A 15,801-nucleotide genomic window follows, 5' to 3' on the forward strand; every position below is an offset into this window, starting at 1 on the left:
GAGCCTGGTATCCACAGTGAATTCCCCCTGAGCCTGGTATCCACAGTGAATTCTCCCTGAGCCTGGTATCCACAGTGAATTCCCCCTGAGCCTGGTATCCACAGTGAATTCCCCCTGAGCCTGGTATCCACAGTGAATTCCCCCTGAGCCTGGTATCCACAGTGAATTGTCCCTGAGCCTGTCATCCACAGTGAATTGTCCCTGAGCCTGTCATCCACAGTGAATTGTCCCTGAGCCTGTCATCCACAGTGAATTGTCCCTGAGCATCAAATCAAATCAAATTGTATTAGTCACATGTGCCAAATACAACAGGTGTGTAGACAGTGAAATGCTTACTTACAAGCACCTAACCAACAATGCAGTTTAAAAAATATGAATAAGAAATAAAAAGAACAAGTAATTAAAGAGCAGCAGTAAAATAACAATAGTGAGACTATATACAGGGGGTACCAGTACAGAGTCAATGTGGAGACTATATACAGGGGGTACCGGTACAGAGTCAATGTGCGGAGGCGCCAGTTAGTCGAGGTAATTGAGGTAATATGTACATGTAGGTAGAGTTATTAAAGTGACTGCATAGATAATAACAGAGAGTTGCAGCGACGTAAAAGGGGTGGGTGGGGGGGGGGGGGGTTGGCAATGCAAATAGTCTGGGTAGCCATTTGAAATAGAGTTTCCACAGTGAATTTGTCCAATGATAATGGAAGAAAAGGATCACATTTGTTCTGTTTCCCTGCATTTCACATTTTACATGAAATAACTGGACAGTAATTGTGCGACAACACTGCTGTTCTTTGGGCCTTTACAGAGATGTGGCTGTAAGCCAACGATACATTTCTAGGAGGCTGCTGCATTTGACGTTCTCTTTTTATTTTTTAAATAATGTTTTTTATTAAAAGTAATTTTACTGTTTGGCATTACCCAACTGGGAAAGTGGCATAAATACAATATGATCAACTTCAGCCCCCTCGGTTCTCTTACTCTTCTTTGCTCCTCTCTCATAGGCTAACACACCACCAGCAAAACTCAACCTGCTAACCTGTCAAGTGAAGCGTAACCCGGACGAGAAGAAAAGCTTTGATCTCTTCTCACGTAACTTAAGCAGCACTTTGATGCTCCATCTCAAACCTCTGCAACACTGGTCTGAATATGTAGCTAAAATAGCAAAAGCATGATAGAAACTATTCCCTAGACTCTTATGATATGATATTTATTGAAAGACAGACATGTATCTTCCATCGAGTCTCTTAGCATCTCTTACTGCAAGTGCCAGTTGTATGTTACTCAATCAGCCTATTATTTGTCTAAACAGATGACAGAACCTATCACTTTCAAGCTGAGGATGAGGCAGAGTGTCAGATGTAAGTACTGTGCCTGTCTGTGCCTTTTGCACTATGCAAGTTTGTGTGTGAACGTGGTGTGTACATCATTATGTGTGTACATGATACAGGTGGTACATGTAATTGGTCTTTCAGATTCTCTTTAAGTTTTTCGCGTCACTAATGGAACCCTATTCTCCATAGGGCTCCGGTCAAAGGTAGTGCACTACATAGGGAATAGGGTGCCATATGGGACTCAACCTTTGCCCTCAGAGCTTACTGGTTCTCTCTGCTGCCTGTGTTTTCAGATGGATCTCAGTCCTGCAGAACAGTAAGGAGGAAGCCCTGAACGATGCCTTCAAAGGAGACCAGGACGAGGGAGGGGAGAACAACATAGTCCAGGAGCTGACCAAGGCCATTGTCAGCGAGGTCAAGAGGATGAGCGGCAACGATGTGTGCTGCGACTGCGGAGCGCCCAGTGAGTGACACACAGAGCATGCTGGGAAAAGGCAGCATGAATGTTTTGTGGTCTTCCTCCCAGAGGGTTATTATATCAAAGTGAAGAATGCACAGTCTACATATGTGAATGTGTGAGGGTCTGACATGGGTTTAGTCATTTACAAGGCTGAATGTACAACCCGGCATGGTTTGACAATTGACATGGGCTTTTCTCCATGTGCTGCACACACATTCTTAGGATTCTTTGTTAGGTCAGTCAGATTAGTTCTGCAAAGACAGAAGAAAGAGTGTTGGCTGTTCAGGCTGTCGGATGTTACTGAAATCCCACTGGGCCTATACACTGAGTGTGCAAAACATTATGAACACCTACTCTTTCCCTGACATAGACTGACCTGGTGAATAGACTGACCTGGTGAATCCATGTGAAAGCTATGATCCCTTATTGATGTCACTTACTAAATCCAATTCAATCAGTGTAGATGAAGGGGAGGAGACAGATTAAAGAAGGATTTTAAGCCTTGATACAATTGAGACATGGATTGTGTATGTGTGCCATTCAGAGGGTAAATGGGCAAGACAAAATATTGAAGTATTTAAGTGCCGTTGAACGGGGTAAGGTAGTAGGTGCCAGGAGCACCGGTTTGACTGTGTCAAGAACTGCAACGCTGTTGGGTTTTTCACACTTAACAGTTTCCCGTGTGTATCAAGAATGGTCCACCACCCAAAAGACATCCAGCCAACTTGACACAACTGTGGGAAGCATTGGAGTCAACATGGGCCAGCATCCCTGTGGAACGCTTTCTACACCTTGTATAGTCCATGCCCCGACGGATTGAGGTTGTTCTGGGGGCAAAAGGGGAGGGTGCAACTCAATATTAGGAATGTGTTTATAGGGAATAGTGTAGAATTTACACTCATACAGTGCCTTGCAAAAGTATTCGGCCCCCTTGAACTTTGCGACCTTTTGCCACATTTCAGGCTTCAAACATAAAGATATAAAACTGTATTTTTTTGTGAAGAATCAACAACAAGTGGGACACAATCATGAAGTGGAACGACATTTATTGGATATTTCAAACTTTTTTAACAAATCAAAAACTGAAAAATTGGCCTGAAATGTGGCAAAAGGTCGCAAAGTGGGCCGAATACTTTCGCAAGGCACTGTAGGACACTGAAAATAGTGCATCAATAAACTACAGCTCCTTTTTAGGAGTGGAACTTTATTTAACGGTGCAACTATTTCAGGTGAGAACTTATAATGGGATCACCCTAGTCTTTTTTCTTTTTATTGTTTTTTAAAAGTAATTTTCAAGTTTATTGGACAGCGACAGTTGAGAAAGACAGGAAAATGAAGAGGAGAAATGGTGTGCCTCTCCGCCAGCGCTGGCATACAGATGTAGGATCTTAATTTGATCAATCTTTTGTTGCCGAGAATTTTCCTGTGCAGGAGGAAACGCAAACTTGTGCGTTTTCGAGGTTTAAAAAGGCTTCTAAAGTGTGTACTTTCCACTTTAAAATGTCAGACTTGATTTGCCCTAATGAAAAATGTATCAACTCCTACAAAAAAATAGCCATTGATTATAATCCCCATAATAATTCACATTTCCTGTTGCTGCAGGATTATTTTCCTGCTGTAGAAAACTGGGTCAAATTAAGATCCTACATCTCTACATGTGTGCCCCGAGGCAATGTTTGCTAACGCCAGACCACCCCGGGATACAGCACACTAGTCTTAACACTGATAATATCCTCTATATCTGTCTTCAGATCCCACCTGGCTCTCCACTAACCTGGGAGTGCTCATCTGCATCGAGTGTTCTGGAATCCACAGGGAGATGGGTGTCCACTACTCTAGAATACAGTCTCTCACACTGGACGTCCTGGGAACCTCAGAGCTCCTGGTAGATACTACAGGCTTTTAGAATTGTATTTTGACAGACTTTTGTATTATAGTATAGTTAGTAAGATTATTAGTAGTGTGGTCCCCAGATCTGTTCATGGTGTCTTGACAACTCCTATGGTCATTGTCCCTGTTCGTCACAAACAAATCTGGGACCAGGCTAGATTAATAAAGGCTGAGCAGATACGAAATTGACGTGTGCTCTACCTGGTCTTCCCCAGCTGGCTAAGAATGTAGGGAACGCAGGTTTCAATGAGATCATGGAGGCGGACCTGTCTGCACAGAGTGTGACTAAACCCAACCCCTCCAGTGACATGTAAGTAACAGACTGCAGGGCAGGACACACAAAACAGGAACAACACTGAATAGATTTCATTTCACATTAAGTCGAAATACGTTTCACTTCTTTTTTATATACTTTTTATAGTCCTGAGTGTCTTAGGTTATGTCCAAAATGACACACACTTCAATGGGCCCTGGTCTACAGACACCCTAGTTCGAATCCAGGTTATATCACAACCAGCCGTAATTGGGAGTCCCATAGGGTGGCACAGAATTGGACCAGCGTCGTCCAGGTTTGGCCGGTGTAGGCCATCATTGTAAATAAGAATTAGTTCTTAACTGACTTGCCTAGTAAAATAAAGGTTATTTTATATACATTTTATATACATTTTTTACAAATAAAAGTAGTGCACTGTGCTGCTGAGGGGAGGACGGCTCATAATAATGGATGGAACCGAGCGAATGGAATGGCAACAAATCATGTGTTTGATACCATTTTACCCCTTCCACTCCAGACATTACCACAAGCCCGTCCTCCCCAATTAAGGTGCCACCAACTTCCTGTGCACTAATATATAAGGGAGAGGGGTGCCAATTTGTATGCAGGTTTGCACTTGTTTCCTGTCTCTTTCCTGGTATTTGATCATCTATCTGTCTGGGCTCTTGTCTCCCTCAGGCAGACGAGGAAGGACTACATCACAGCCAAGTACACGGAGAAGCGTTTTGCTCAGAGGAAGTGTGCGGACGTGGCGTCCAGGCTGCACGTCCTGTGTGAGGCAGTGAAGACCCGAGACATCCTCTCTCTCATCCAGGTCTATGCTGAAGGAGTGGACCTGATGGAGACCATCCCGCTGGCCAATGAGCATGTGAGATGATTGACACTGGTTGCGTCCCAAATGGCACCCTATTTCGTACATAGTCCACTACTTTTCACCAGAGCACTATGGGCCCTGGTCAAAAATAGTGCACCATATAGGGAATAGGGTGCCATTTGGGAAGTAGACATTGCCTTCTAACAGTGACATGAGAGAAACATTAGTCTTGAAGTCCCTCATGGACTTAAAAAGCTTGACTGGTTTTTCTAGTTTTTGTGTGATTTGTTTTTGTGTGATTTGTCATATTTGAATGCCTCTGATTGGTAGGTATATTGGCTATATGTTTCTAACTCTGATGTTGTCGAACTGTTGTCTTGAGTTGTCATTGTTTCATGCCCTCAGGAACCGGGTGAGACAGCACTACACCTAGCAGTACGAATGGTGGACCGCAACTCCCTCCATATTGTGGACTTCCTGGCCCAAAATAGGTACTAAAGTACTGGGTGAAAAGATGCTGGTTTTATAGCTTATAGTAGCAGAAGCAAACAAGCTCTCAGATATCAAATGTGAAGAGGGGAAGTTATTTAACAGCATATAATGAAATATTTAGATAGGAGCAGAAGTTGTTCTCCCAATAATTGTCAATATCAATGAACGCCAGCGTTGCCCCCTTGTGGTGATAGTTCTCAGCTGCGTGTCTAACTTAACTTTTATTTTTAGGTTCCAGAAGTCCTCACAAGGATAGTAAAATAAGGCTTTTAGGCTTAGGGGTTAGGTTTAGGGTTAGAGTTAGAATTAGGGTAAGGGTAAGGGGTTAGGAATAAGAGGTTGGGGTTAAGGTTTGGTTAAGAGTAAGGTTTAGAGTTAGGGAAAATACGATTTTGAATGGGTATACATTTTTTTGTCCCCCACTTGGATAGTAAAACCAACGTGTGTGTGTCTCTCTCTGTCTGTAATCTGTCTGTGTGTGTAAGTGGGAACCTGGAGAAGCAGACAGCCAAAGGGAGCACGGCACTGCACTACTGCTGCCTGACCGACAACAGTGAGTGTCTCAAACTGCTACTGCGGGGCAGGGCCTCAGTCAGTATTGGTAAGCACCCTCATAGGATCATCTGCATCCCAAATGGCACCCTATTCCCTATATAGTGCTCTACTTTTAATCAGGGCTCATAGGCTCTAGTCAAAAGTAGTGCACTATATATGGAATAGGGTGCAATTTGGGATACAAACCCATCAACAAATGATAAAGGGCTGGTCAAGTCCCATAGAAACACGTTATTGAAGCTCTGGTTGGTTTGTCTGTCTCTGTGTGCAGCCAACGAGGCAGGAGAAACACCAATGGACATCGCCAAGCGCCTCAAACATACGCAGTGTGAGGAGCTGGTGAGTGTAGGCTTGCAATGTAATCTGAAGGTCATAGACATTTTACCACAATGACTGCATCCCAATTCTCCACCCTTTTCCCAATGTGTTAACTTGCACACTTTTCTTCGTGGATTTAACAATAGAGAAAACTCCCCCCAGACAATGCTTACACCATTCATATGCTTTTAATTCCATGACAGGGAGAGGGCAAAGGCACACTTTTGGAAAAGGGTGGAGGATTAGGAAACAGCCTATAAAAATCTGAAGATCCTCTTTATTAGAGGGTCCATGGTGCCATATGATCAAGATGGGTAACAGCAGATAGAGGTTGACTGTACGTTTGTTTGTCTTTGTGGTGTTCAGCTGACCCAGGCCGAGACGGGGAAGTTCAACGTCCACGTGCATGTGGAGTATGAGTGGCGGCTCAGCAACGACGACGACCTGGACGAGAGCGAAGATGAGATGGAGGACAAGGTGAGTTAGTTGACCTTTATTTTGGTTTGATTTATTAGGATCCCCATGATGACAGACTTACTGGGGTCTGACATGTAACGAAAAAAACATTAACATTACAAAAACGTTAAAATGTATATACAGTACCAATCAAAAGTTTGGCCACACCTACTCATTCCAGGGTTTTCTTCATTTTTACTATTTTCTACATTGTAGAATAATAGTGAAGATATTAAAACTATGGAATCATGTAGTAACCAAAAAAGTGTTAAACAAATCAAAATATATTATATATTTGAGATTCTTCAAAGTAGCCACCCTTTGCCTTGATGACAGCTTTGCACACTCTTGGCATTCTCTCAACCAGCTCACCTGGAATGCTTTTCCAATAGTCTTGAAGGAGTTCCCACAAATGCTGAGCACCTGTTGGCTGCTTTTCCTTCACTCTGCGGTCCAACTCATCCTCTGCGGTCCAACTCATCCTGTTCTTGGCCAGCTGCATTTTAACTAGGTCTTTCTTTGCAGCACTTGACCATATGACTGGACAATAATCAAGATAAGATCAAGCTAGAGCCTGCAGGACTTGCTTTGTGGAGTGTGTGGAAAATTGCTGTATGGTTGAATCATCGGCATACATGGGGACACATGCTTTGTTTAATGCCAGTGGCAAGTCATTGGTAAAAATAGAAAAGAGTAGAGGGCCTAGAGCTGCCCTGCGTTACACCACACTTTACATGTTTGACATTAGAGAAGCTTCCATCAAAGTAAACCCTCTGAGTTCTATTAGATACAGTAGATGACCCTGAATCCACAATATAGCAGAGGTTGAAAAGCCATAACACATACACTACCGTTCGAAAGTTTGGAGTCACTTAGAAATGTCCTTGTTTTTGAAAGAAAAGCACATTTTTTGTCCATTAAAATAACATCAAATTGATCAGAAATACAGTGTAGACATTGTCTCAACAACAGGTTGTGGTCAATAATATCAAAGGCTGCACTGAAATCTAACAGAGTGGAGGCTGTTATAGCAGCAAGGGGGGGACCAACTCTATATTAATGCCCATGATTTTGGAATGAGATGTTCGACGAGCAGGTGTCCACATATTTTTGGTCATGTAGTGTATGTGTTTATGACATCCCAGGGGAATCGGTGCTGCCTACTGTATACCAGACACACTTGGTATGCATATAAGCTGTTCTATGCTGTGTATGTAGGCTATGCTATGCTGTGCATCTATTTCCAATTGTTAAAAAACATGGCATCGATATCATTAGCAGGCTAGTAATGCTCTCTACCTGTACGTCCTATCCCCCATAACCAGCCCATCCCCCACAGACGGTCAGAGCAGGAACGTCCTGTCAGCTGTTTCGTCCCAAACAGTGGTCTCATGGGTCCAATGCCTGGTGGTCCCAACATGGCCTCCCTGGCCCGTGACGCAGCCAGCCTGGCCAGAGACAAGCAGAGAGCCCATCTCCCCAGCATGATGATGAACAACGAGACCTATGGCACCATCCTGGAACTCAGCCCCCCTCCCTCCGGCGTGCCAGCGTTACCGGTGGTACCCACCCCTCACCTTCCCCCCAGGACAGCCACCAAAGGTCAGTCGGACGACAATGAGCATTAGGTCAGGGGTGTCAAACTCAAGTCCTGGAGGGTGTCTTCTGGTTTTTGTTATTTCCTTTCGTTAGGTTCTAATTATCAGAGTAAGAACTCAATGGACACAATGAAAGCTCAAACCAAGTTTATTCTTCCCAAAGGATCAAACAGCTGAATCGAACACAACATGTTTACCATAGTGGTGGTATTTGTACCCCACTTTGGGTGGAGTCTCCTCCATCTCGTTAAACATTGTATCTTTATTGCTAGGCAGGAAACTAAGTGATACGGCAATAAACTTTTCCTCTCCCTTAACGTGACTTGACCTGACCTCGACCCCCTTCATCTCTAATCCATGACTCTCTCTCCCCTTATCAATGCCTGCCACGTGATCGTTTTCCCTACACTCAAAACATTCCAAGCTTAATTGCATCCACCATATACCTTCCTCCTACAGATAACCTCAGGTCCTCAGGTCTCTAGTATAACTAATGATTCATAACATTTAAAGGTCAGAAATCCAAACCCATCAGTCCCCCCTTTTTTTTTATATATTTGACATCATACTGTTCAACATCACACAAACTTGGAAATTACTTATAAATGGACAAACGATGATAATAAAACATGAACAAAAAAATAAATAAACATGATTAACATTCACAGTGAGGTTTACAAACGCAGAGATTTATGGCCTCTGTTCTATGATCCCACCATACACAATCTTATTTCCCTTTAGAACACTGATCATAAAATGTAAATCTTTCATAACAAAACAACATAAAATGTCTCATGAGATGAAAAGCCCCACAAGGTTTTCTGAGTTACCCGGAGTGTTTGGCCAGATACTTTTTTATTTGTTTCCTCTTTAGAATCCATTCCCCAGGTGTTTCGCCTACATTCTTTAACCCGAAATACTATTTTCTGTGGCAAATTTAGACAATTTCTCATCATAACGAATCCGCGATATTTGAACCCTGGCATCTATTAATAAGTTGTGCAAAACGTGTTCTCATCCGTCTTCCTTCACATAGAAACTGTAATCTCTATAAACCACTATCGATCGAACCGATACCGATACCATATGTGAAAGTTTCCTGTCCCGCTACTTTCAGAAGGTTTTGTTGCTGCTCTTTTGAAAAAGAGGCAAACGCTTGCATGGCAGCATCTCCTCCGAATGCAACAGGCTCCACTTCCACTCTACACTTATTATCCCAAAACCCAACGGCCCCACATCTAAAACAGGGATCTATCTCCCTATGCTTTGGTGTTTTTTCGCTACTTTTCTTTGCCTTACCTTGGCCATTGAAACCACTGTTGGTGACTTCCACTGTGGCTGTATTAAACCATCGCACGTCTGCAAAGTGAGCAGAGTTATATTCCACTCAAAGCATCCTGCTCTATTTCATCCACAACCCCCGCAATTGATTACCAGTTTCAAACCTGCCGTCAAAGCCGAAGTGCAAATTCTGTCTTTCTGTGGCTGCGTACTTCTACTACTTCCGGGTTTATCGGTTTGTATTTTTTGTTGATAGAATGCTGACATCAAAATGTTGGCATATTGAGCTTTTGATTCTGGTTCTATGTCAAGTCACAATTGCCTCCCTGAATTCTCTATCAGATTAGAATGTTCCGTTAGCCAGGAAAAGCTGACCAATTTTATCCCGTTTGCTGAATTTTTCCCATATTCGAGCCAAATTGGTAGAATGCTTGTGCGCTTCTTTCAGCGCCTCCATGGCTTAAATCCTCTAGTTCCACTTTACAGGGAGAATCGGGGCCGTCTGTCACCATTTCAGTAGTTATAATTCAAAACCTCATCCGACAGTGTCCAGGGTGTTTTCTTCACTCCCGTCTCTACACCTTCTATTAACTGTTTTCCAAGGTAGAGCTACCCACTTCCCCGGAGAATAGTTATGGTATTTGTGCCTATTAATTGGTCACGGCACTTAATACCTTGTATTAGAACCAATACTACAGCGTCTGCAAATGTATTACTGGAAAATACAACCGCCCCAATAGGGCATAAACCAACCTCTCTCCTTATTGCTACTGCTCATATACTCAAATCATGTTATCTTTCTCTTTTTCTAACCCACAGCTACTTGGCCCTCCAGGAATTGAGTTTGTCTCCCCTGCGCTGGACCATTGGTCCTTGAAAGTGTTGCTGGAATAGTGACAAATGGTTGACCCTATGTGACAAATGGTTGACCCTAAATGGTTGACCCTATGACTGTAACCTTGCAGGTCCACGGTGGAAGCAGGCTCCTATGGAGGGGGTGGGTAGACAGAGGTCCTCCTCAGACCCCCCAGACCCTCACACCCCAGACCCCAACAGCTCCATGTATGGTAAGTGCACTATATCATACTACACAATAAATAACACAATTATAACTATGTGATGGTGTCACGATCGTCGTAAGCATACTCGGACCAAAGCGCAGCGTGATCTGGGTTCCCCATATTTAATGAAACGCACAAAAACAATAAAGAATAACCGAAACGTGACGTTCTGGAGTGCTCACAGGCAACTACACAAAAAGAAGATCCCACAAAACACAGTGGGGAAATGGCTGCCTAAATATGATCCCCAATCAGAGACAACGAAAAACAGCTGCCTCTGATTGGGAACCATACCAGGCCAACATAGAACTAAACAACCTAGAATACCCACCCTAGTCACACCCCGACCTAACCAAAATAGAGAATAAAGGGCGGGGCGTGAAAGATGGATAGATAGATTGATATCACTCTCCTCTCTCCATGTAGTGCTTCCTCCAACTGCTCCCCCTCCCCCTGTGAACAAGAGGACTAATGTGATGGAGCCTAGAGGCCATAAGACTGGTCCTCTACCACCTTTACCTCCAGTATTACCTGGGCCTCAAGTGCCAACGGTCATCCCAGGAATACCAGTCCAACCAACAGCACCCCCCTTCAAACCCACACAGCCCCCTCCTGTCCCCGCACACCCCCCTCCTGTCCCCGCACACCCCTCTCCTGTCCCCGCACACCATCCCAGCAGGAGAGCCACAGGGCCCAAGTCACCTAAATCACCGACTAGGTAAGAACTGGGGCAGAATTTATCAAGCATCTCAGAGTAAGAGTGCTGAATTAGGATCAGTTTAGTATTTTAAATCACAATGAATATGATTACGTGGATAGGGGGGACCTGATCCTAATTCAGCACTTCTACTCTGAGACGCTTCATCATATGGCCACTGACCATGGAAGGATCATGTTTTGAATTCTTAAACTGCATCCTCATATGATCTCATTCAAGAGTATTGCATATTATGTGTAGATAACCTGTGGATAGATGGATACAGTAGATGGATGGATGGATGGAGGGATTGGTTTCACTCCCCGTTCTCCATCTAGTGATTATCAGTTAACTAAGACCATTCATGTATGTGTGGGTTCAGTTCAGATAAACCCGCTCTTAAAGGACCTCCCACCAGGACTGCTGGACCAACTGATGGACCAGGTAAACAGACAAATACAATTATTATAAAATATGAAATAACTGGTCTGTTCTGATTCAAAGAGCTTTAATGTACAGTTGAAGTTGGAAGTTTACATACACCTTAGCCAAATACATTTAAACTCAGTTTTTCACAATTCCTGACATTTAATCCCTGTCTTAGGTCTGTTACGATCACCACTTTATTTTAAGAATGTGAAATGTCAGAATAATAGCAGAGAGAATTATTTATTTCAGCTTTGATTTCTTTCATCACATTCCCAGTAGGTCAGAAGTTTACATACACTCAATTAGTATTTGGTAGCATTGCCTTTAAATTGTTTAACTTGGGTAAAACGTTTCGGGTAGCCTTCCACAAGCTTCCCACAATAAGTTGGGTGAATTTTGGCCCATTCCTCCTGACAGAGCTGGTGTAACTGAGTCAAGTTTGTAGGCCTCCTTGCTCGCACACGCTTTTTCAGTTCTGCCCACAAATGTTCTATGGGATTGAGGTCAGGGCTTTGTGATGGCCACTCCAATACCTTGACTTTGTTGTCCTTTAGCCATTTTGCCACAACTTTGGAAGTATGCTTGGGGTCATTGTCCATTTGGAAGACCCATTTGCGACCAAGCTTTAACTTCCTGACTGATGTCTTGAGATGTTGCTTCAATATATCCACATAATGTTCCTTCCTCATAATGCCATCTATTTTGTGAAGTGCACCAGTCCATCCTGCAGCAAAGCACCCCCACAACATGATGCTGCCACCCCCGTGCTTCACAGTTGGGATGGCGTTCTTTCGGCTTGCAAGCTTCCCCCTTTTTCCTCCAAACATAACGATGGTCATTATGGCCAAACAGTTATTTTTGTTTCATCAGACCAGAGGACATTTCTCCAAAAAGTACAATCTTTGTCCCCATGTGCAGTTGCAAACCGTAGTCTGGCTTTTTTTATGGCGGTTTTGGAGCAGTGGTTTCTTCTTTGCTGAGCGACCTTTCAGGTTATGTCGATATAGGACTCGTTATACTATGGTTATAGACACTTTGTATCTGTTTCCTCCAGCATCTTCACAAGGTCCTTTGCTATTGTTCTGGGATTGATTTGCACTTTTCGCACCAAAGTACGTTCATCGCTAGGAGACAGAACGCGTCTCCTTCCTGAGCGGTATGACAGCTGCGTGGTCCCATGGTGTTTATACGTGCGTACTATTGTTTGTACAGATGAATGTGGTACCTTCAGGCATTTGGAAATTGCTCCCAACGTTGAACCAGACTTGTGGAGGTCTACAAAAAAATTCTGAGGTCTTGGCTAATTTCTTTTGATTTTCCCATGATGTCAACCAAAGAGGGACTGAGTTTGAAGGTAGGCCTTGAAATACATCCACAGGTACTCAAATGATGTCAATCAGCCTATCAGAAGCTTCTAAATCCATTACATAATTTCTGGAATTTTCCAAGCTGTTTAAAGGCACAGTCAACTTAGTGTATGTAAACTTCTGACCCACTGGAATTGTGAATTATAAGGGAAATAATCTGTCTGTAAACAATTGTTGGAAAAATTACTTGTGTCGTGCACAAAGTAGATGTCCTAATCGACTTGCCAAAACTGTAGTTTGTTAACAAGAAATTTGTGGAGTGGTTGAAAAACGAGTTTTAATGATTCCAACCTAAGTGTATGTAAACTTCCGACTTATAACGTATGTGCTTTGACAAAGGAACCGAAACGCCTCAGTAATAAACATCATGGAAGGGAAGTAAGCTGCCGTTCTAAAACTTCTTTTACAATTGCGGCTTTATTCTATGTGTTTGGTCAATGAATTGATGATTGCTGTCTCTGTGTCTTTTTGTTTGTATGAGCAGTAAAGACTGCACCTGTACCTGGCTCCCCTCACAGCTCTGGTCCCACCCCCCCAACACTGAAGCCCCGCGCCAACCACCCTGTAAGCGCCTAATATAATAATAAAATATGCCATTTAGCAGACACTTTTATCCAAAGCAACTTATGTGTGCATATGTTTTCGTATGGGTGGCCCTAGCGGGAAAGGAAACCACAATCTTGATGTTGCTAACGCCAAGCTCTACCAACAGGACCTGACCTCAGCCAATTATTAGCTCCTGACATTAGCCAATTAGAGCTGTGCAATCACTACCTCACACACAGACTATTATAGCAATACAGTAATATCACATTTACACTGATTATGATCAAGTCATATTTACAGTCTTAGGATTTACCATCAGGACTGATTGAACACAAAAATCTAACATTGTCTTGTCTCACTTTGTATTAATTGGCCTTTTTCGCACTCAGAAACAGAAACCCAAGAGAGTGAAAGCCATCTACAACTGTTCTGCTGATAACTCAGATGAGTTAACGTTCACAGAGGGAGAGGTGATCATAGTGGATGGAGAGGAGGACCCGGAGTGGTGGGTAAGTACTGTATATATATATATATATATATATATATATATATATATATATATATATATATATATATATATATATATATACACTCACACACACTCACACTCAAGTGTTGTCATATCTGTACCACTGACTGTATCCTGTCCTGTGTATATTACAGTTTGGACATATGGAGGGGGAGCCGACCAGGAGAGGGGTCTTCCCTGTGAAATTTGTACACTTCATCACTGACTGATGCATCTGATGGTGTGACCGAAGCTGTCTCTCGCCTCTAGGCTGTCTTTATCTATGGCTGTATCAGAAGAGGCTGGTGGGAGGAACTATAGGAGGGCAGACTCATTGTAATGGCTAGAATGGAATTGATGGAACAGAGTCAAGCATGTGATTTCCATATGTTTGATACTGTTCCATTTATTCCATTCCAGACATTATAATAAACCCGTCCTCCTACAGCTCCTCCTACCAGCCTCCACTGGTCTTTATGTGAGACTGTGAGTGAAAAAGATGTGGAATGTGCACTGTGTGTATGATGTTATTCTCATGCATCCAAACATCAAAAGAAAATGTCTGCTTCCCAAATGGTACCCTATTCCCTAAATAGTGCACAACTATTGACCAGAGTCCTATGGGTCCTGATCAATGGTAGGGCACTGTATAGGGAATGTATACTATGTGACCTGCCAACAGAATGTTCTACAATTATGGAAAATGTGTGACAAACTATGTAACAACATTAACCAAATAAGAGGCAAGGAGAAAACTGTTCAGCCCGCACCCCAAGTGTTGAGAAACTTCAGTTTGTTGGGACAACTGGAAATAACTGGAGAAAGATTCTGGTTAGACTATGGCTAGAATTCAATCCAATCGCACTTCGTCCACACTGTGCATTTTAAAGGCAATGTTCCCTCGTTCGCGGAGACCACATTCATGGTATACGCTGCACATGTCGGCTTAATCAAAGATGACCTTTAAATGGTGTGTTGTCCCTCAGATCCAGTAATGTGTATTGTGTTATTAACTCAATGGGTATTGAAAGAGTAAACTCATAATGTAATAAAAAACATATTGTACAGACATTCAAAGTTTTCTACATATTACATAGTCATTAAACTGCTGTGAATCACAAACACTTGCCACTGTGCATGGTCATCCCTGACCACCTCTGCTGATGGGAAACTGATATGTTTGATCCTAACATAGAAAAAAATCTAATTTATCAAGAAAGCATTTGTGAATATATATCATGCTATTGAAAGGGTTACAGGGTAACTCTGTATGTACATTGTTGTAGCTGTACAATCATCTTCCCTCTTGTTCTTTACAAGGTCATTAAAACTTGAAATGGCTCATTGTGTGTTTTGTCTTCAATGCATCATGTTATGACGGATCAGTATAGTGGTCACTCTACTTACACGTACTGTAATGACAGTCCAGATGATGATGATGAGGACATCACAGATCATAGCAATCTAATAACTGCTCTTGCTGCTATGCCCTAAAATGTTGTTACAACACTGGTGTCGTGCCGAAAATCTCCCCCCTGCCAGAACAAACTTCACGTCAGGATAGGCAACCGAAATGAATAATTAATGTATGTGTGTTATATTAAACATAGAGGAGGGAGTAAAATGTTGGCAAGCAATAAACATTTCAGAACAATTATGGCTGAATTATTATCCTTCCACTTTCAAAAATACTAATCGAATAAGACATGGGAGAGATGAGG

General features: G+C 42.7%; 1 protein-coding gene across 4 annotated transcripts in view; it reads left to right on the plus strand.

Annotated features, from left to right (window-relative positions):
• LOC110529443 (arf-GAP with SH3 domain, ANK repeat and PH domain-containing protein 2) overlaps nucleotides 1-15,421 on the plus strand; it is a 45,355-nt gene extending 29,934 nt beyond the window's left edge. For 2 of the 4 annotated variants that reach the window (XM_036984828.1, XM_036984830.1), the window contains exons 12-28: nucleotides 1,005-1,092; nucleotides 1,313-1,361; nucleotides 1,628-1,797; nucleotides 3,546-3,679; nucleotides 3,900-3,994; nucleotides 4,637-4,826; nucleotides 5,178-5,263; nucleotides 5,750-5,865; nucleotides 6,091-6,158; nucleotides 6,504-6,614; nucleotides 7,919-8,195; nucleotides 10,438-10,539; nucleotides 10,960-11,251; nucleotides 11,613-11,674; nucleotides 13,511-13,590; nucleotides 13,962-14,081; nucleotides 14,236-15,421. In XM_036984828.1, the coding sequence (XP_036840723.1) occupies nucleotides 1,005-1,092; nucleotides 1,313-1,361; nucleotides 1,628-1,797; nucleotides 3,546-3,679; nucleotides 3,900-3,994; nucleotides 4,637-4,826; nucleotides 5,178-5,263; nucleotides 5,750-5,865; nucleotides 6,091-6,158; nucleotides 6,504-6,614; nucleotides 7,919-8,195; nucleotides 10,438-10,539; nucleotides 10,960-11,251; nucleotides 11,613-11,674; nucleotides 13,511-13,590; nucleotides 13,962-14,081; nucleotides 14,236-14,310 (2,115 nt within the window). In that variant the 3' untranslated portion in view covers nucleotides 14,311-15,421. The remainder of the gene's footprint in view (nucleotides 1-1,004; nucleotides 1,093-1,312; nucleotides 1,362-1,627; nucleotides 1,798-3,545; nucleotides 3,680-3,899; nucleotides 3,995-4,636; nucleotides 4,827-5,177; nucleotides 5,264-5,749; nucleotides 5,866-6,090; nucleotides 6,159-6,503; nucleotides 6,615-7,918; nucleotides 8,196-10,437; nucleotides 10,540-10,959; nucleotides 11,252-11,612; nucleotides 11,675-13,510; nucleotides 13,591-13,961; nucleotides 14,082-14,235) is intronic. The other 2 variants (XR_005052781.1, XM_036984829.1) reach the window with 2 other exon arrangements.
• Nucleotides 15,422-15,801: the final 380 nt, after the last annotated feature.

This window comes from Oncorhynchus mykiss, chromosome 8 (assembly GCF_013265735.2).
Source record: "Oncorhynchus mykiss isolate Arlee chromosome 8, USDA_OmykA_1.1, whole genome shotgun sequence".
NCBI lineage: Eukaryota > Metazoa > Chordata > Actinopteri > Salmoniformes > Salmonidae > Oncorhynchus > Oncorhynchus mykiss.